General features: G+C 38.1%; 1 protein-coding gene across 3 annotated transcripts in view; it reads right to left on the bottom strand.

The window, feature by feature from the left end:
• The window catches only part of Tmtc2 (transmembrane and tetratricopeptide repeat containing 2), a 386,817-nt gene that overhangs the window by 144,429 nt on the left and 220,992 nt on the right, over positions 1-21,396 (bottom strand). For all 3 annotated transcript variants that reach the window (XR_380404.3, XR_003948700.1, NM_177368.4), the window contains exon 4: positions 16,344-16,458. Coding sequence is in view for 1 of the 3 variants with exons in the window: in NM_177368.4 (NP_796342.2) it covers positions 16,344-16,458 (115 nt within the window). In the remaining 2 variants the exon portion in view is untranslated. The remainder of the gene's footprint in view (positions 1-16,343; positions 16,459-21,396) is intronic.

Consider the following 21,396-nt stretch of genomic DNA (forward strand, 5'->3'; position numbering starts at 1 on the left):
CAAATTCAAAGGCCTTCTAAGTAAAGTTGTAATACAGTACTCAAGGCTTAGAAAGATGCATTTCCTAAGTTTGTAAGTTTTATGAGAGGAGGTGTGCACTTTCTGTGCTTTAGCTGCTGTGCTATACAGAGAGTAAATGAAGGAAGGAAGGAAGGAAGGAAGGAAGGAAGGAAGGAAGGAAGGAAGGAAGGAAGGAAGGAAGGAGTCAAATCAATGTGCAGCAGGGTTGAGCTTCAGGACCAAATCCTAAAATCTTCCAGGAACTCATGCAAGTGCGCTATGGGCAATGTAAGGAGGATGTGGGAAGCCCTCATTATCCTGTTAGCTATAAGCTAGCAGTCCTGTGCTGAGGATGGTGGGGGACATAAGAAAGGAGCTTGAGACAGCTGGCCTAGCCAGCTACAACTGCATTCCTGGACTTCTGGTTATAGGACAAAGTTATTTCTAGTTTCAGTTTCTTCACAGTCACCAATTAACTTTTTTTCCAAGTGGCAAGATGCTCAAAGCATTAATTTTTTAAGTTTTTATAAATTATATGAAGCCATGCATTTTAACAAATACAGGTAGTATAGAGAATTTTAAATAAAATGCTCCATTTCATTTGAATGCATTCAAAGTGTGAGTTGTCTAGTTCTGAACAATAACCTAATATAATAAACCAAACCATAATATTTTGTTAAAATCATATAATTTAAGAATAAAATCAGTGTGCGAAATTGAAATATTTAAAGCTTTCTGGCAAACATGTTCAGAATGGTTACTCTCTGCTCAAAGAAAAAACTCCATTTGCAGTATTTGTAATGTTAGTGTCCTCTCCAATTCTAGAGAAAGGACACTCATGGGAATTATCAGATGAAAGAGAACCAGGCTGGATTTTCTACTTACAAACAGATTTAAATAGCATCAAGTGATTAACTGAATGCTGAGGTCACCACTACAGACAAAGCTCTGCTTTCTGAACCGTGACATCCCTGTGGCCACCAGGTCATCCTCAGATAACAGACATTCTATTTGATTTTTGAAGCACAAGGATTCTCTTGATGCATCCTTTTCCCCTAAATCAAATGCTCTATTTTCCTTTCTTTGTTTTAATGAAATGAGTATGAAGACTGGCACAAATGATATTTTTACAAAGACGCCTTTGTGTAGGGAAGTCCTAAGAGAGGAAGTATATGCAGAAGAATATGGCATGAAACAGTTACTTTTTACTTATTAGGAAATATTTAACATGGATGCTATGACAAACGTGATTGGATAGTTAAACTATTGGTTTTTTTATTATTTATTTATTTGTTTGTTTGTTTGTTTGTTTATTGCCTATCATGAGTGTAGAGCATCACAGGAACTGCGAGCAAGACTAGAAGAGGATTTTTGCTTGGAAATGTTGAATTACTCTAGTACTAAAAAGGAGTCGATTGCTCCTCTATATGACAGCTCTCATTGTGTGGCAAAGATTGCCAAAGGCACGTGGATGGGAAACAACCAGCCCAAGATGGCAGGAACAAACAGATGAAGGTGTGTGATTCCATTGCACAGTTCTCCACAGTGGTAACCTGTGTCAACGGGTTTCCTCTCTAAAGTGTCACATGACTACCAAGTAGGTTCCAGAAAATACAGCTTAGAATCCACTTCGCTCTCTTTATTTCAAAGGGACACATTTATTTGTCCTTAATTGAATTTTGTTTAGATTTGACAGCTCAATACAATATAGCTACAGCATCTAAGTCATAAGGAAGACACGTTCTTATAACCTGTCAAATATAAAGCAGGAGGCATTTAAACAAAAACAACTGTTTTTAAACATCACATGCAAACCTTTATCAATTAGTATTAGAGGAAATGAGAAGAAAGCAGAAACTTATTCTCACTGGAGTCTTTGCCTTAAATTACTCTGGGCACTCTCATTTAAATAGTATCTCTTACAAAGGTTTTTTTTTTTTGAGATAGAGTTTGGATGATGAAATCTAATATGTTTATATTCTATCACTCTTCCTTCCTCCCTCCCTCTTCCTTCCTTTCTTTCTTCCTTCCTTCCTTCCTTCCTTCCTTCCTTCCTTCCTTCCTTCCTTCTTTCTTTCTTTCTTTCTTTCTTTCTTCCTTTCTTTCTTTCTTGCCTTTCTTTCTCTTTCTCTCTCTCTCTCTTTCTTTCTGTCTTTCTTTTTTTTTCTTTCTTCTTACTTTCTACATTTTCTTCTTACCACAAGAGCATTTTGGATTTGCTCCATATTCACGTATATTGCATCCTCCAATGAAAACCATTAATTAAAGTGGGAATGGGTGGGTAGGGGAGTGGGGGGAGGGTATGGGGGACTTTTGGGATAGCATGGGAAATGTAAATGAGGAAAATACCTAATAAAAAAGAAAAAAAGGAAAAAAAAAAAAGAAAACCATTAATTGGTCTAAAATTGAATCCAAACTAATACACTCACAAAAGTTTTTGGGGGAGGGAGGGAGGATGGGTCATTCTTTCACACTGATCAATTTCTTTTAGGAGAAGAACTTGCCAGTAAATGGTGGCATGGTTTCACAAAGAAACAGCCAGGAAATAACTGGAAACAGCATAAAATTAACATCTAACAAACTTTTCAACTTTTTTATTACTGTATGCTTATATCAAGTTTCTCAGCATATTTTATTTAATCCTTCCAAAATAACACTAACATAATCTAATTTTACAGATGAAGAAGACAGATTAAGCAATTTTCCCACGGCCAATCATGGGAACCAATATTGCAGATACTGAACCTAAACCTGCATACTGCCCAGCCCCACCATCTGAGGACTTCACTCAGATGCCTTCAAGGCACAAGGGTGACAGAGGATTCCATTTTTATGAAAGCAAATTTTTCCTTCTTTTATTTCCCTCTCTCCCATGAAAACAAACAGGATTCTTGTATGTCTACATGTATATATTTTTTTTCTTGGATCACACTCAAAACTCCTACAAATATTTTTTCCTACCGTTTAAAATAAGTATATGACTGAAAACAGAATTAAAAACTGGGAAGCATCTAGTGCAATCTAAAGGCACTACGCACTGATGATTTAACTTAAGTCTACATAGAGATTTGTTTGTACTTCTTTGCTATTGATGGATGCTACCCAACATGTATGTCCACTTATTAGGAAAAGAGTCACAGCTGTCAGTTATGTGTATCCCATGGTCACAGGAATCTGAGAAGCAGGGAAGAAAGACTGGTCTCCCCAGACCCCCAGCGAAGTCAGATTCTCACTTTATTTACTAAACCCATTCAAATTGTATTTTGAATCTATCACTGTGGGCATTTCATTGTGAACACAAAGTCTAAAGTATCCGAAAAGCTGTCACTTAACATGATGGTTGATGCTCTGATGAAGGAAGGATGAAAAAAGACATCCACAGGAAAACGGGAAGGTAAGGGTTCAAATTCTGATTCAGATGTTTGCTCAGGCATCCCGAAGGGGGCGGGGGGATCTAACTGAAAAATTTATTAGGAATTGGCATTTGCAAATAAATATTTCAGAGGACAAGAAAGGTCCCATCGCAGAGATATGGTTATAATCTGGGTCAGAGAAATCTCTATCAGTGCACAGTGATTGTGGATCATGTATTCACTTTAAACAGGAATATTCCAGAAACCAGGTTTTTTTCATAGCTCCTTAAGAACAACGCTAAATTACACAGACAGACAGACAGACTTTTTTTTTTTTTTGTAGATCAGGCTGCCCTCAAACGCAGAAATCCACCTGCCTCTGCCTCCCAAGTGCTGGGATTAAAGGTGTGTGCCACCACTGCCCGGCTCAGACAGACATTTTAAATGCAACAATAAATTACCAAAGGGCCAAAAGCATCATGTACCACAGACAGTAGCAGGAATAGGTACTAGCTCACATCAAGCAGTTTCCTAGCCTAAGCACTGGCCAGATGACCTCCATAACCAAATATCCACGTCCATCTTTTCCTGCCTGGACAGATTTTTCAACCTAAGCACAATTTACTTGCAGAGTTCTCCTGAAGTACTTGTCAGTGAAGAGAGGGAAAACACCACTTCACACAGCACTTCCTTTGTTTGCTTTCATGTGTGGGTGGGTGGCTCGAGGCCAACTGCATGTGCACATGTATGTGAATATACATACATGTGCAAGTGCATGCTTGTGTATTAGCACAATACTCCTAGAACTGCTCTGAGTTGTTTAATTTGGGTATGAGGAAGATGAGAGTAATATATTAAAGGCAGGGTTTTGGGTACTGACCACCATGTCCAGGTCCTGGGGTTGAGGGACAGAATGCAGAAATGAGTAACCCAGGAAACACAATAAAATGACCGAAGACTAGAGATTAAGAATGGAAGATACTAATTAGAGAAAAAGTAGTCAGTACTGGCACTTACAAAATTCTCTTGTCTTTATTATATATTCAACACTCATGCTTGATAAGTGAACTTCCCTGCTCCAGTGAAACTTCTCAGCTCAAAAAGGTGTGCAATTACGGAGCTCAGACCAATGGTTCATCATTTTCCAGGCCATCCTTTACCACTTAGCCCTACCCCATCCTACTCCATTGTGGTTTTAGAAAGGATCTTCCCAAGTTTCCTAAGCTTTCTTCCAGTTCTCTATATTATCAGACAGGTTTTGAATTTGTAATCCTCCTGCCTCTAGTGAGTACTGCCATATCTATAGCCCACATTTGACAAAATAAAACAAAAAAAAAAAACTGAGTAAATCAAAAACCAAAAAAAAAGTAATATATTTTCTCATCTTACTGATTTATCATGTTTGCTTTGTTAGTTTATATTTATTTATATTTTTAGGAGATAGGCATTAACTACATAGCCTACAATTGACTCAAATTTATGGTAATCCTCCTGCCTCAGGTGCTGGAATTATAGGTACACACATGACTGTGCCCAGCTAGGTAATTTCTATCAAAATTGTATTTTCTGAGTTTTAAGGCACAGCTTATACCCTAGACTGGCACCCACCACTAAGGCTGATCTTTAAACATCTAGAGATTTTGTTAAAGCTGTTTACTTCAAGCAGACAAAATAGCAAGTGACACATAAACACTAAGAAAAAAAATCATAAAAGCTTCCAGATACCAACAAGCTCCAGCATCCCTTTAGACTTCAGAATTGTTTGGATTAGTCCCTTAACCAAGAATTCCCACTAAAAATTTGCCTTGACATTATGAGTTTATAACAAGCAGACAAGGCTTGAGTCTCCTCCAGATGGTGTGTGAGCATTTTCTTATACTGTAGTTCTTATTGGCAGGACAGAGAAGGGACCACTTTTATCCAATCCCTATGACATGACATCCTAGCTTAAAGGAGCCCAGGGACAAAGTGGAGCATGGGAGAACCATGATCAAAGGTGACTGATGTAGGTGTGATGTCAGAAGTGCATCATGGGGTAATTGCTCCCTTTAAGTGTCAGGGAAAAAGGAAGGAGGATGCCCACTAGATATACTGAAAGCAACAATACTATGGAATCCAGGCATCTCCAACAACAATCTATCAAGCACTTCCTGTGTGCCAAGCATTGCTCTGGAAATTTTGTATAGATACTAAAATGATGCCTTTTAAAAGAGTTCACATTTTCCTAGTTAGGGGTTGTGTGCACATCTGTGTGTGTGTGTGTGTGTGTGTGTGTGTGTGTGTGTGTGTGTGTGTGTGTGTTTGTGTGTGTGTGTGTGAGAGAGAGAGAGACAGAGAGAGAGACAGAGAGAGAGAGAGAGAGAGAGAGAAAGAAGGAGGGAGGGAGGGAGGGAGGGAGGGAGGGAGGGAGGGAGGGAGGGAGGGAGGGAGACATGGGGGAGGGGAGAGGGCTATGCTGGAGGTGTAGCCTGAAATCTTTCACATATTAAGCATATACTGTACTATTAGAATGTATCCATGGTGGGTCTTTTAACATTCTAGAAAATTAACTATGAATCTATATTCAATTTTCATACAAATAATTATAGTTACATTGTACAATTTATGTAGTTCATAGCAATAAATGGAATGTAAAAACAATTTTATTTATTTTATTGGATGTTTTTATTTATTTACATTTCAAATTCTATCCCCTTTCCCGGTTTCCCACCTGGAAACCCCCTATCCCATCCCCCCTACCCCTGCTTCTCCCTCCAACCCACTCCTGCTTCCCCATCCTGGCATTCCCCTACACTGGGTCACTGGTTATTCACAGGGCCACGGGCCTCTCCTCCCATTGATATCCAACAAGGCCATCCTCTGCTACATATGCAGCTGGATGCATATGTACTCAACAGGGGAGATTTTTAAAAAAGGGAGTTTCTTGTGAGAATAGTAGAAGGGCTTGGCTGTAAATAGTGCCTTCCTGGAGGCCTTTCTCAATAAGGGTAATCTTAAAGCAAGATTGAAAGTAGTGGTGGGAGATAAAATTCAGCCAAGAGAAATAATGTGCTATTTGACAAAAATAATAAAATATATAAGAAATAAGTAGCAGAAGACACAGTATTGGTTTTTAAATTCATTATCATCAACATATCTGCATGCCCTCAAACTTCAATTATACTTTAAGCAACTTTACTATCATGTAAGCAAAACCTTAGTTAGGTTCTACATAACAAAGAGAATAAATTAAGTGTCAGGCAATATGATGATAATTCCTGGTGTGTCTAGAAAATAATTCTTAAGCCACAGTAATTGGAAATCTGCAGCAAGATGATTGGAACTACGCTAGTAACAAATTCACATCTGTTCATTTTTCTTCAGGAGCAGAGACAGAATTTTTTTTTTCATAATTCAAACCCTCCTTCTGAGACTACTGAAATTAATTTACTTAAAATTCTGCCCCGCATCATCTGTACTCTCCATGTGAACGTCATTTTAGGAAGAAAAACAATAGAACAGCTTCTGGCTATTTATGCAACTTCCAGTTGGTTTTAAAGTCGAAATGAAGAAGAAGCAGGAACTCAGGATGTGACTGTGAGCTGCGTCCTAAACTCTTTCATGGGCTTTCCAATACATGTCCACAGTTGAACTTCCACAGCGGATGGGAAGGACTACAAAATTAAAGATCTCTTCCTGAGAGGCTCTGCCACTGCCTGACAAATACAGAGGCAGATGCTCGCAACCAACCTTTGGACTGAGCACTGGGTCCCCAATGGAGGAGTTAGAGAAAGGACCATAGGAACTGAAGGGGTTTGCAGCCTCATACAAGGAACAATAGTATCAACCAACCAGACTTCCCAGAGTTCCCAGGGACTAAACCACCAACCAAAGACTACACATGGCAGGACCCATGACTCCAGCCACATAGCAGAGGATGGCCTTGGTGGACATCAGTGGCAGGAGAGGCCCTTGGGCCTGAGGGTGTTTGATGCCCCAGTATAGGGCCATGCCAGGACAGGGAAGCGAGAGTGGGTGGCTTGGTGAGCAGGGAGAGGGGGGGATGGGATAGGGGGTTTTCTAAGGTGAAACCAGGAAAGAGGATAACATTTAAAATGTGAATAAAGAAAATATCTAATAAAAAATGAAAAAATATTCCTGAAAAAAATATGCCTCTATTCAATTTGCTCCAGCCTGGAATCTAGGCTAACTCATTTCTACAGAGTTAGTCTGAATGGCTGCTTCTCTACAGCCTGGCCCTCTCAGTTCTATTTTGCAACTGCATCCAAAATAGAATCCACATAACACATAAAAGCACAAGCAGGACCCAGTCTCCGTCTTTTTCTTTCCAGGCTCATTGTGATTAAAAAGACTCTAATTTTCTGCTTGCTGCAGAAGACAAAGTTGTCAGTTCGAGAACAGCCCAGACGTCGATGCTACCCTGTGTGTCATTGCCACAGAGATAAAACAAATGCATGTGGGGTCAGTCGTTTTGACTTAGTTGTAGTCAAAGGGATGTGTGGTGAAGCAAGGCAGTGCCCAAGACTTCAGCCTGTACTACAAATGGAACCATAAATAATTTAAACCTCTAGCTGCCCAGGACCTTTTAGTGCAAGTAAGTACTTTGGACACCGTGCCTGTATATTTCAGAACATTTCAATCATTCTCTGAGATTCCCTATGGCCTTCTTTGTGCAAAATGGCTTTCTCGGAACCTGTTATGTAGAAGAATCAAGACCCAGGTATTGACATCTCACATCCTGGGTTTTTTTTGTTGTTGTTGTTCTTTTTATTGGTTTGTTTGTTTGTTTGTTTTTCCTTCTCCTGGAATATAGAGTTATAACTCCTTTATCAAGATGCTTAAAGATTGGGTTTTACCTATAGTTCCATTAACAGCCCTTGTATTTATAGGATTATATATTATACAGATATTCCATTTAAATCAGTTTTCATTCCCATAATTTCACAATTATGACATGAAAATCTATGCACGGTTCCTCCATATGTCCTTATAAAAGCTATAAACATGGATTCCAGATGCTTACAGGAGAGCCAGAAAACACCTAAATGACACAAGCAAATCTCATTTTTGCCTCTCTGTAAATGTCTTCACTTGTCTTTCTGGTGTGACTCCTGTCTTCTATCCTTCTTTTCCTTCCAGGCCCAGTTAAGACCTTGTCTCCCATGTTACATGACACATGGGTATCTCTTGGAATAGAAGTAAACTTAGCCAGGGATACATGGCACATTTGTGGAATCCCCACACTGAGTAGATAGAGGGCAAAGAGGATCAGGGGTTCAAATCCACCATGTGATTATAGGCATAAGCAATCATCCTTGGCTTAGCATTTTATATACAGTGTTCATGCATATATATGTGTACAGATGTTCATATGTGTGGAGTTCCAAGCATCTATACATGGCTGATGTCAGAACTCTTTATTCAAGTGCTCTCCCAAATTATTCTTTAAGGGGGGGTTTCTATCAAGGAATCACTGACAGAGATGGCTTCTTGTTCACTTGCTTCAGGGATACCCTGCTTCAGCCTTCCATGAATGGAATTATCAAAGAGTTGCCACATCTGCCCTGCAACCATGAGGGTTTTAAGCACTGAGCCCTAATCCACTTCATTGCTTAGCAAAGGAACCATCACCCCAGCCCCAACACATAATTTAAAATCTAGACTTTAAGCTACTTGAAGACAAACTATTCTTTTCTTGTGGGCTAATTCTTACAATCTACTTCAATAATGATTATTCTGAAAATACTCCGTATTTGCTACATGAGTTTGCAGACATGATCCTGCTGACGAATAAAAGGCAAGCCTTCACAGTGAGCCATTCTTTTCTTGAAACTGTGTGAAAACCAATGATGTTTGTAAAAGATGTTAAAAGAATCAGGGAATTTTAAGAATTAGGGAAAGAGTTGTCACCTTCACAGTTAAACCATAAAAGCAACTCACAATGAATCTCAGGACAAATGTGCAAATCAGACAGGTCTGAATTGCAAAGGTGTGAACTGTAACTCAGCTGACCGAACACAGTGAAGTGTGAAAGCTCACATGGAAGAGAAAATGGTAAGACTGTAAAAGCAGATGTGCAGATGTGCAGAGGGGAATACCCAAAGGGCGATTCCAGTTCTTCCTGGAAAGTAATTTCACAGGCCGGGGCTCCCTTAAACTAAGACCTTATTATCCAGGCCTCCATTGCTTGATGACACCATAAGTTCAACTTTAGTTTCCTGAGTGCTGATAAAATAGATGTCTTATCAAAAACAAACAAAACAAAACAAAACAAAACAAAACGAACAGCAAACCAAACCTGAGCAATTTCCCTTGCAAGATGGCTGCTCTGATCCTCTCCACTATGCAATGTGGACTATGCAATGAGGAAAACTCATAAAAACACAGGTACGTAAGAATAGTAATAATTAGTTTATATGGAAAACTCTTGCTTATGTATGATGGGCATCTTTACGAAGTGATGGCCACGTAAGAATATAGTTAAACATGAAATGCTAATGATGCCCAGCAAACCACCAAAAGGAGAAAGAAAACTCTCTGCTAGGGCTTTCACAGGAATATGCTCCCAACCCAACCAATGTGAACTTATGAGCTGTAAACCTCTATTCTAATCTAGTTTAACGCAAAAAAAAAAAAAAAAAAAAACAAGAACCAACACTAATATACATGTGCAAACAAATGAATGCATTTCATCAGCAGACTGCTGATTCAAGAACTACTTTTTGTTAGTTTGATGCTTTGAAACAGAGTCCCATGTAGCCTACTCATGTCAAACTTGTTGTGTTGGAGAAGCAGATATTGAACTCCTAATCCTCCTGATTCTACCTCTTGGGCGCTAGGATTAAAGTCATACATGATCCCACTTAATAAGAAGGTTATTTATAAGACAGAATTATCTTGCATCTGATCAAGATACATACTTCAGAGAATGTGGTTATGAATATCTATTATTAGCCATAGAGCATTCTTCGTACTTTGATATAGATTTCATACTCCTCTCTGAAAACAGCAAATATAGTTAGAAATCCTATGGGAGACTCCGATAATGAAGCCACTGCTGAAATACTAGAGCCAAGTCTATGCTTTTTACTAAATACAGAATTGACATTCTTTATTGTGTGGTATGATATTATTCCATTTTTTGTTTAGATTCTTGCTTCCTGAGGTAGCCTCTAATAAAATGCCTTTTTGACATGATCTAGAGCTCATATATTTTTCCTGACTTTTTAAATTAAGAGGGTGGTAGCTGACTTGCAATATTAAATATCTCAACATTAATCCCAGACTAAATCCCACCTGGCTGTAGTGCTTTAAGCTTTAAGATGTTCCTACAGTCATTATTATTAATTTCAGGACATATATGCATTTGTATTCATTAATATGCTTTGTCTATTTTGGTTTCTGATTTATTGTTTCTTGGTTGGGTCTTATTTTGGTGGGAGGGGTTGCTGGCATGTTTTCTTTTCAGACACGTGTACTTAATTTTGTTAGGTTTTGCCTTCAGTCTAATCTACCTTCCAGAAAATAAGAAAGAAATATCATTAGTGAAGAAGTTATGTCTTCTTTGAGAATCCACCAGAAGTGACTTGCAAAGCACCTTTATTTGTTTTTGTTTTGTTTGTTTGTCTGTTTTGGTTTTTTCTAATAAAAAACTCAGTATGTTTCTTGAACTTTCTCAAGGTATCTGACTCAAGATTGCATTTTATTCTCTGGGCCAAAGTGAACAGCTCTATTTTCCCAGGAAATTATATACAGAATTTCCACATGTTTTACCATTGTCTTATTTTACACATCCATATATAATATTAAGACCTTTCTTCCCGGGGTTGCACTGAGATTTTCTATTCTTTTCCTCTACAACCTTTGCCAGATTTTCAGATCTTTCCCTAGTCCTACCCATCACTTCTCAAAATTCCAGTTCATTAATATTTTCTTTTTATTTCCCTCAAACCTAGACATTGTTTTCTTTCTCCTCAAACTTCACAGGATGGACACTTGGATTCTCACAACACAGAACAAGGGTAAACTCTCAAGTATATTCAAATATAATCTCTCTATTATATAATTGACCATGCTACACTAAACTTATTATCTGCCTTCTGGAACTGAATGAACAATGAGAAAATTCAATATTTTACTGAGTCTGAAACTGAAATTCAGAATTCTATGGAATTAGATGTTTCAAAGAAAGCGTTGCCTCAAACAAACGAACGGGCAAAACTATTTTTTCAGGAAATAAAAGATTGTATTTCGGAAATCAGTGAGTAGCACAATTAAAAGCTCGAAAGCCAGCTAGGTATTTGCGAAATATGATTATGTAAATCAGTGAGCAATAGCCCAAGGGCTTTGTCTCTAAAAATATGTTATACTCTAAAAGACAAGCCAACCGACAAACATAGATCTGCTAAAACTGCTTTCAAATAATTTCTCGAGTGAAACATGGGACTTTAGTGATTTGTAAACAAGAATAAAAAAAGTGGCTATGTGCTCCACCACATGCCAACCTTGTTAAGAATAGGATGAAACATGGCCATAAATCTCACAATACATAGCTATTGTCCTTAACCATGGACTGAAATCATATCATACAATAACTAACGTGCTTTCTGCAACATGTCTTGAAAGTAAATCTTGGCATGGGCATGCAGTCCCACTCCAGATCCAGCCATGCTGATATGCCAGACGGTCAGAAAGGTCACAAAGTGAGTAACTGGGACAAGAGTAACTGGTTGCATTCTGTTAGATTTAATTACAACTACTTCATTGCTATCTGTAAAGGTGACTGAACTGATTCTTTTGGGAATCTGAAATATGCATATTAAAAGCTTTCTGTGGGTCTGTCCTCACTTTATACCTGTTGAGTTAAACAAACATGCAAATGTAGGTGTGATATATACTCAGAGGAGTGGATGCTCAGATGACAGTTGATAGTGTGTTTGACCTTAGAAGAAAGTTATCTCTGACTCGCACTGACCTCATTCTCTGACTCTATTCAGAGGCCAATGGGATGCCGTACAAAAGAGATAAAGTGTAAGGAGTGGAGGGAGGGAGATGTGCATTGTATGGAAGAATTAAAAGAAGAAGGAGGAGGAGGAGGAGGAGGAGGAGGAGGAGGAGGAGGAGGAGGAGGAGGAGGTAACACTCATACAACTTCCAGTTGAGGAAGGGCACTGAACGTTTTCAAACACCATATTAAAAGCAGAGAATATAATCTTGTGTGTACAGCTCTCTGATATGATGATATGATATGATTCCTGGCCTCCCCAAATTCTCATACTTTAAATATATATCACTCAGGCTAGTCTTATTTAATATTTTCCAAATCACCCTTTCCCCTCTATTCTTACATGAACCAATATTCAGATATGCTATTTAAAGTCATTGGCTAGTATTTTTAAAGTATAAAAACAAAATTACAGGAATTAATGACCAAATTAATTAATTCTGACCACTTGGAATCATACTGTATCTGGCCAGAGGGGTTAATTTCTTAGCAATTTCTACTTAAAGTTTGATGTAGTTATGAATGCCTGCAGATTATGTTATTCATCAAAAGTTCAGTACTATGAAGCATTTCTGATAATTCATACTACAAGAAGGAAAAGGGCACAATGGAAACCTAAGATGTCCCAAATCTCCTAACTTTCATTAAGAAATGCAGGTGTTTCATGCCAGTTTACAAATGTTCATCAATTTCAATTGTTCAACACAAAACATTCCACCCTTGTAGTCAGGGCTGAACCTGGGATGTCATATGTAGTGGTCAAGCTCTTTTGCACTGAGCATCACACCCCAGTCAGAATGATAAAGTACCCTTGAGAACATTCCAACTTTGTTTTGTCCATATAAATTATTTCTGTTCTTTAAAGTAGGAGAAAAACAGAGAATAACTAATTCTTCAAGGGAGACAATTTGGGAAAGCTTTGACAGCTCTACCCATTTGCCTTCTCTGCATACATAGGCATTCACAAGTCCTTATAAGATAGACACTGTAAATTATATACAAGTTGGTGTGCTGGTTAGTTTTATTTCAATTTAACAATGGCTAGAGTAATCCAGAGAAAGCTATCAGGAGGCAATTGAGAAAATCATTTCATAAGACTGAGCTGTAGGCAGGCGTGTGGAATATTTTATCAATTTGTGATTGTTGAGAGGGCCCAGCCCATTGTGAGTGGTGCCATCCCTGTGGAGGTAGTTCTCACATCTATAAGAAAGCAGAATGAGCAAGCCATGGGGAGCATGCAAGTAAGCAGTACCCACTCCATGGCCTCTGCATCAGCTCCTACCACCAGGTTCCTGCCCTGTCTGATTTCCTGTCCTGGCTCATTTCAATGATGAACTACACTGTGGAACTTTAAGCCGGATAAACACTTTGCTTTCCAATTTGCTATTTGGTCCTGGTGTTTCATAACAGCAATAGAAACCCTTAAGACAGTAGAGGAGAAGGGGAGGGGAAAGGGAAAAAGGACTATGGGAGGAACTGACCAGGATGGGGGCAGTGAGCAAGATGTAAAGTGAATGAATAAAACAACTTAAATTTAAAAAAAAAGACAGGTGGGATTGTCTAATGGAATATTTTTATGTTATCAGTAAGCATAAGCTGGAATAAAATATATTGCCTTTAAACTCCAGCCCTACACGTACCACCAATGAGTAAGCCTTTATAACTCAAGACATGGTACAGTTGTGAAATACTTGCGTAGCACATACCATACTTGGCACTGAGAAGAAATAATTAACCCGAGCCTATACCTGTGGCTAACAGAGAAAATAAGCTCAATAAGAAGCAGTAATTGGCTAACTTACTTACTTCCTTGAGAATGCAAGAAACACATTATAGACCATATTGCAATGCAAAAAATCCTTTGACAAATTTATCTCTATCAATATGTATATAAATATATTAAAACTGATACACTCCTTTTTCATTAAATAAAGCTTATACTAGTAATACAGTCACAAAAAATCTTTAAATTAATGATGAAGTCATGAGATGCTCAAAGAAAACCTAAATATATCCATTCAGTCTTTCATTAAAGAACAAGAAATACATTCCAGTTTCTTCAAGAAAATGACATTATATTTGAGGGGGCATGAATCACAGAACTGAAAGAAGGGGGGAAATCATACAAAGGTTGTATTGTATGGGAAGAAATTCTAGGTAAGAAGAAAAGCACCACACCTCATGCAATTCTTTACAAAAATCCTCCTACTGACACACTCTTATCAGGGGACAATAGATTTGTACTTCACTGCTAAAGACAGGGTCCTAGACTCTAGGAGGTTGAACACAATAGAAATATCTAAACACAGCATTCTACAGAGCTTCTCTGTTATAATTTAAATGCATACCTCCTTCTCTATTTATGCTTATCTTTAATAACATTTTACATCAATTTTTAGACTAAAACACTAAAAAGATTTAGATAACATAAATGTATACAAAATTCAAGCTTATGTGTTTCTAATAACTTACTATACAGTATTCATAAAGCATAGAAGCAGACATCAAATTCTAAGAGTGGTAACTTTCTTGTAAGCAACTGGTACGCTATGAATCCACAGCAGCTCTGATAGAATCTTAGTAGGTGTTACACAGTCCTACTCACTCTGCCTAGAATTTGATCCAAGAAAGCATATGGCCTCATGTGTCATTCAGAGAAACTCTCCAGGGTGAATGCAGACAGTCTGGGTGGTAGGAGAGGGAGGGGGACAAGATGTGACATTGATATTCTTTTCTAGCAAGAGTGAGAGGAGCTGGGATCTTACATCCATAAACTCCAAATGCCCTCCTCTACATGCCTCAGTGTCCCTCTGAGATCAGAGAAAAACCAGAACAATAAAACTGCATCAAATACACCAAGCACCTGGATCTAACCCTCTCTGCATCCCACCAACCCTCACAGTTTCCAGCTAAAGAACTCAATAAACTACAAACTCTGTTTCAGTCATCTATTACATATAAAAATTCCCTGAAAGTAAAAGACAAAGGAAAAGATTCAAGTTTAATTTTCATTTAGTAATCCTCCTGGAAACCCACAATGCCTCCTGGAATCTTCCATCCAAAAGGCAAAGATAATTTAGTCCTTGAGATTTGTTTCAAACTCAATATTGAGGAATATTTTGAATTACACTATTTTTGAAACTTTTACAAAGTCATGAGTACCTATGAAGAACTGGTTAATATAGAAGATCAAGAGGAAACTCTACCTAATAACTACAATCTTTCTGCTATTGCCCAGGTTGAATATTTATTCAACATAATGCTTTGGCACAAAGTTTTAGTGAAGAAAAAATGTATTGCTTAATATTTAATGTGTTGTCTACATATGTCACATGAAAGACTTATTTTTGAAATTTTGTATTTACCCAAGTTTGAGTAGAACATATATTTTTCTGTAAAAAGCACTTATGGCAACTTTTAGTTATATGGCTTATTATTTCAAAAGATTTTTAAAATACATCAATACACATGAGTATAAATAATGTGGCCTCAAACAGAGATATCACAAATTCCACTCACCTACTGATCTGAGAGTCTAATTGAAAGAGAGAGAGAAAGAGAGAGGAGAAGGAGGAGGAAGAGGAGGAAGAGGAGGAAGAAGAGGAGGAAGAAGGACAAAGAGGAGGAGAAGGAGGAGGAGTTGAGGAGGAGGAGGAAAAGGAGGAGGAGAAGAAGAAGGAAGGAAGGAAGGAGGGAGGGAGGGAGGGAGTGAGGGAAGGAAGGAGGGGAGGGAAGGGAGGGAGGGAGAGAAAGAAAGAGAGAGAGGGAGAGAGAGAGGGGAGGGAGGGAGGGAGGAAGGAAGGAAAGAAGGAAGGAAGGAAGGAAGGAAGGAAGGAAGGAAGGAAGGAAGGAAGGAAGGAAGGAAGGAAGGAAGTCTATTCCAGAAAACAGGTATCAGCATCTCCATTCCTATTAGTTAACTCAATAGTCTCTTTCACAGCAGGTTTTACATGTGAACCTAACCAGAGGAAGCAAAGCATACTCACAGATTATACAGCATGTCAGCCATGTTGCTGCGGTAGAACAGAGCATTTCTGTAGGCGCTTTCAGCTTCAGAGATTTTACTCTGACTCTTCAGAACATTTCCAAGGTTACCCCATGCTGGCAAGAAGAAAAAGTATTCAAGCTGAGTGTCAGTCCAATTACATATGACATAATATCCATCTACCAGGCAACATCATGGGGAGAAAAAAAAAGCCTTCATAAAACATTTTATGGGGAAAATTTATTTCCTTTATACTCTAACATTTCATCAAGCCAAGAGATTAAATACATTCAAAGTCTAAAATAATTAAAGCAATCCTTATGGCTCAAAGCTGATGCATACATACAGTTTATCGCAACGCCAAGAACAATGTTATCTTAAGGTCTCCTACAAAGATGACATGTTCTTTCAAGTTTCCGTAGGGGTCTTCGAAGTCTGAATTTATTGTATACATACTGGACTAGAAGCAGTCAGAAATCATCTTAAAATAAACCAAGATCTCATCCAACTATGGAAGAACTGATAAAGGCCATAGAACACTTGAAGATGAAAAACACAAGAAAAGAAAACAAGATCAAAGCTATGAAGAACCCTAGTATGTGTCAGTTCATGTGAGTAGAACATTATGCTTCTGAATACCATTAATTCATACAAGGTCTGTTAAAAAATGCGGAGTATTGACTCTGAAAGTAAATGTTCTGATCAGGAGGAAGGTGGGAAGGAGAAGGCTTATATACTGCGATATATCAACTTGGGTGAGTAGTGACCATATTGGAAGAACCAGGGTATCTAAAGTATCCATTTTTATGCATGGAAAAAAATAAACATGGGGAATCTCTCACTGTCCAGATCCCCTGTGTTTCTATAACTTAACACACTTTAGTCAACCTTAGTTACTTAGTATAATGTGCCTTGTATCCTTTTATTATCTACAAAGAAAACTGATCTGCCATATTATGCATGCTTCCGTGGCAAAAAGAAGACACTGAACTCATAATTATCTCCCAACAAATAGCACCACATGTCTGGCTTCATGCTTGACATGCCCCATCTCATAAATTCTCTTAACACAGACCTCGTGTGTGCAGCTCTTTTGTAGATGTGGAAGCACTGAGATGTGCCAGGTTAATACTGAAGCAGAAATTCTGATCCAAACCTGATTAACCTAAGCCTGCCCCATCCTCTAATTAACATTCTCATACTAGGTTCACCTTTAGCTACAAAACAACACCCATCTACTACGAACTGCTCCACAGCACATGAGTTCACAGAAAATGTTAGCATCCAATTTAAAAAAATGAAACACTAAAAATATTATTAAGTAAACTAAGCATTTGGCAATAGGAACTAAGAACAGAAAAACAGGAAGCCATATTAATATTTAATAGACAATAACATTACTAACTTTTTTACTTAAAGTCCTTCATCCTGGAATTAATAAAGTATGGCTCTGTGGAACTTCTAGTACTCAGTATTGTTTTCAAGCCACTTTACTTAATTCCTGTCAAAGTTCTTCTTTGATCAAGAATTAATAAAACAGGTTTACATTGAATTTACTCTTCAGAATACATGCAAATATTAATTTACACAATGAAAAAGCAACCATGCTCACCTGCAAACAAAGAGATGATTAAGAAAACTGCAGCCAGTACATACTGAAAGTAAATAGTTTAAGGCATATTCCCATAAAAATGAATGGACTTTTTGTTAAGGTTTATGTCTTAATTAAGTCATAGATAACAAGTGTCCCTCTGGACAATAGCAGACATATCTAGCTTTATATCAAAAATATATGTTTACACATTTGGTTGTGTGTTCATTTACTCAGTGATGAATGTAATCAGATACTGGCTAATTCTCTCTTTTGCCAACAACATTATGAAGGCATGGAAAACTATTTTTCAAGGTAATAGTTAATACACATGGTCAGTCTGATTACATTGAAACATGCCCAGGATGCTACTATAACCATTTCTGATTATGTCTGTCAAGGTTTCCAGAGATAAGGAGATGAGGGCTCTGAAATAAGGAAATATTTAAAATACAAGTAGATTGTAGGGAGAAGGTCAAAGTCTAGAGGGAGGGACCTGGCTTGATAACTAAGTTCTTCAGAGTCAGTGGAGTATTGTGAGACGCTGGTCCCTTCGTCTGTCTCTCTCTGTTTCCTTTCCAACATAAGGTGGGCTTGTTAGTTCTGCCACATGTTCCCCTCAAGACATTCTGCCCTGCCTCAGGCTGGAAGCATGCTTCAACCATGCTTGGATAGAAACCTCTGATCCTGGAAGTCAAACATTAAACTTCAGAATGATCCCACTGCTTGTAGCAACAAAGAAAACCAAATATGTCAAATGCTTACTTACCCACGAAAGGTGGTAAGAGGCAGGAGGAGAATGCATAAGGAAAATAGGACTTAAACAGTACAGGAATACAAACAAACGTGCAGGGCCAGCAAGAAGGTTCGGTGGCTAAAGGTGCTTGCTCCCAAGTCTGATGACCTGAGTTTGATCCTTGAAAACCATGTGGTTAGATGAGAGAATGGACATCTGCAAATTGGTCTCTGACTTCCACATGTCCATCGGCGGCATGTGTGTGACCCTAACACTGATCACTAGCACGCATTTAGGACACACAAACAAATATATGCAATATATTCTATTTTATATGGTGGTAAGTACCATTAAAAATTACTAAATGAATAAAGTTATGTCACTCTAATATAAAAATAGGGAAATCAGAGCTCTCCCTAGGAAGTACAGTATTAAGGAGTCATGTCCTGGAAAGCTTAGAGATGCCAGTGAGGAAAATGGAATGATAAATGAGGTTGATATTTTCCAACTACAAATAGTCTAGTCAAGTGAATGGATGCAAAGACAACAAGATCAAGTCACAGACATGAACAGAATTCCATATACAGGGTCATGAAGCTATGGCATGCAATTTGAAGTATATTTCATTCAAATTGTCAGGACTGGATTTCAGAGAGGCAGTTTGGATATATATATATATTAAGATGAACATTGTTGACCTCTGCCAGGCAAATTCTAATAGAAACAGAACAAAAGCGAGACAGGCCTACAGAGGTGGGTCATTCACTACTAGATTTGCCCACAATGCATGAAGCCCTAGGTTGTATCCTTAGCACCACATAAATCAGGCATTTGTAATCCCAGTAGGAAAGAGGTGGAAGCAGGGGAAACCGAAGCTTTTGTCATTGAAGCAGGGTTGTCATCATCTATAAAGTGAGTTCAGGGCCAGTGAGATGCCATCTCAAAACAAAACAGAAAGAAATAAGAGAGAACTCAGACAATACTTCAGAAACCCAATGACAAAACATGGAGGGTCTGCATCAAGACAAGAGCAGAACAGAGGGTTATTTCAAAGGGAGGAAAGAAGCTGGAAGTTACAGATGGTCGTCTAGGTAACTGGGTCAAAGCTGCAGTGTGCTGATAGTTCCTGCTTTTTGTTGAATGTAAATCTCACAATGTACACCATTAAGCCATTGCCTACTGTATCTGTGACAAGGAAAGGAGGAAACTACCCGCTTCATTCACACACTGTAAAACTCTTTGAACCACGTCACATACTCAAGAAAGAAGGAATGAAAGGAAGTAAGGAAAGAACACAGGATATACAGAACATCTCCGACCTCCAGGAGCAGGCCAGTGGGTCATACCAGATCAGATTGTCAGAGACTGTGCTGCAAACAAAGCAAAACCACCCCCAAAGATTTGACTAAACAAACAAACAAATGCCAAAGGCCACTGTAAAATCCACAAAAAGCCAAACAACTCTCTTTGCTAAACGGAAGACTTGAAGAAAAATTAAAAATGATGCCAGTAGTCAATCTGAGGGGAAATCTTTTTCCTTCTAGTACCTTCCATTCCAGCTTCTGAAGTAAAAGATCCTCTCATTGCACAGAGCCTAAGACATCCCAGGTCCAGCCTATCATGTGTGTTGCTGAACCAACAGCATAGAGGATACCATGGTGTTCAATGACAAACAGTGTCAATGACAAACAATTCCCTCTCAAAATCCTTTCTCCCTAGATCTCCGTTCCCCTCTGTCAGTCAAAGCACATGGGTGAAGAGATACCAAAATTAAGAGTAGAACTGTCAGAGAAATGTTGGCTATGAAAACTGCTCTCAGTGTTCCTTCTCCTTTAAGTAAAAATGTGAGTACTTTTTTTTTTCGCAGATGTTAGCAACAGATGATAGTAAATAAATTTAAAAGCTACTTACAGAAATATGGTTACCTCAGGGAACATGAGCTTAAAAAATTGGTGGACTACGTAATGATTATTTATATGATAAATTCATTTTTCAAGTTCCAGTGATAAAGCTAAGAGTGAAAGAAAATCATACTCGAATTGAACAAACCACTTAAATTTCAGCTGAAGTATATAAATACACATATTACAGTTAAAAGGAAAATTTATTATGATGAAGCATTAAAATTATACTTTACATGCCTACTCATTTACTCCAGTATGAGAAAGGAGAACTAATATCACTGCAGCAATTCTGCTTTTTCAACTACTTGAGAAATTGGACCATATTGAACAAGCAACCTTTATTAATAAAATTGACAATTCTCTATAAATTAATCAAGAATTCTATGGAATTCCAATCAGTATTTTAACACCATTCACTAACTAACTTTTAATATTTATCCTAATGATAATGTATGAGAAAGTTGAAACTAGATTGTGCGATCAGATTTTCCAAACACAAAGATAAATATGAAGAAATTTGAAAAATTACATTTTTAAAGAGCCAAGCATGGTGACAGAGAAGTGGCTCAGCATAGTACTTGTGAGGTAGAAACAAGAAGATCAGAGGCCCATGGTTATTCAATACTGAATTTAATGCCAGTCTGGACTACATAACACCCTGCATCAAAAAACTAAGTCAATAAATAGCATTTTAGAAAGTAAAATTAGCAGAATATGAATACTATCTATGGAGTAAAATAGGACCACCCCGCCTCAAAACGTCTACAAATACAATTCAAAAGGCACTGGAGAAGGAGGGTCAAGAAGAGGATGAGAAGGGGGA

This window comes from Mus musculus, chromosome 10 (genome assembly GCF_000001635.26).
Source record: "Mus musculus strain C57BL/6J chromosome 10, GRCm38.p6 C57BL/6J".
Taxonomy (NCBI): domain Eukaryota; kingdom Metazoa; phylum Chordata; class Mammalia; order Rodentia; family Muridae; genus Mus; species Mus musculus.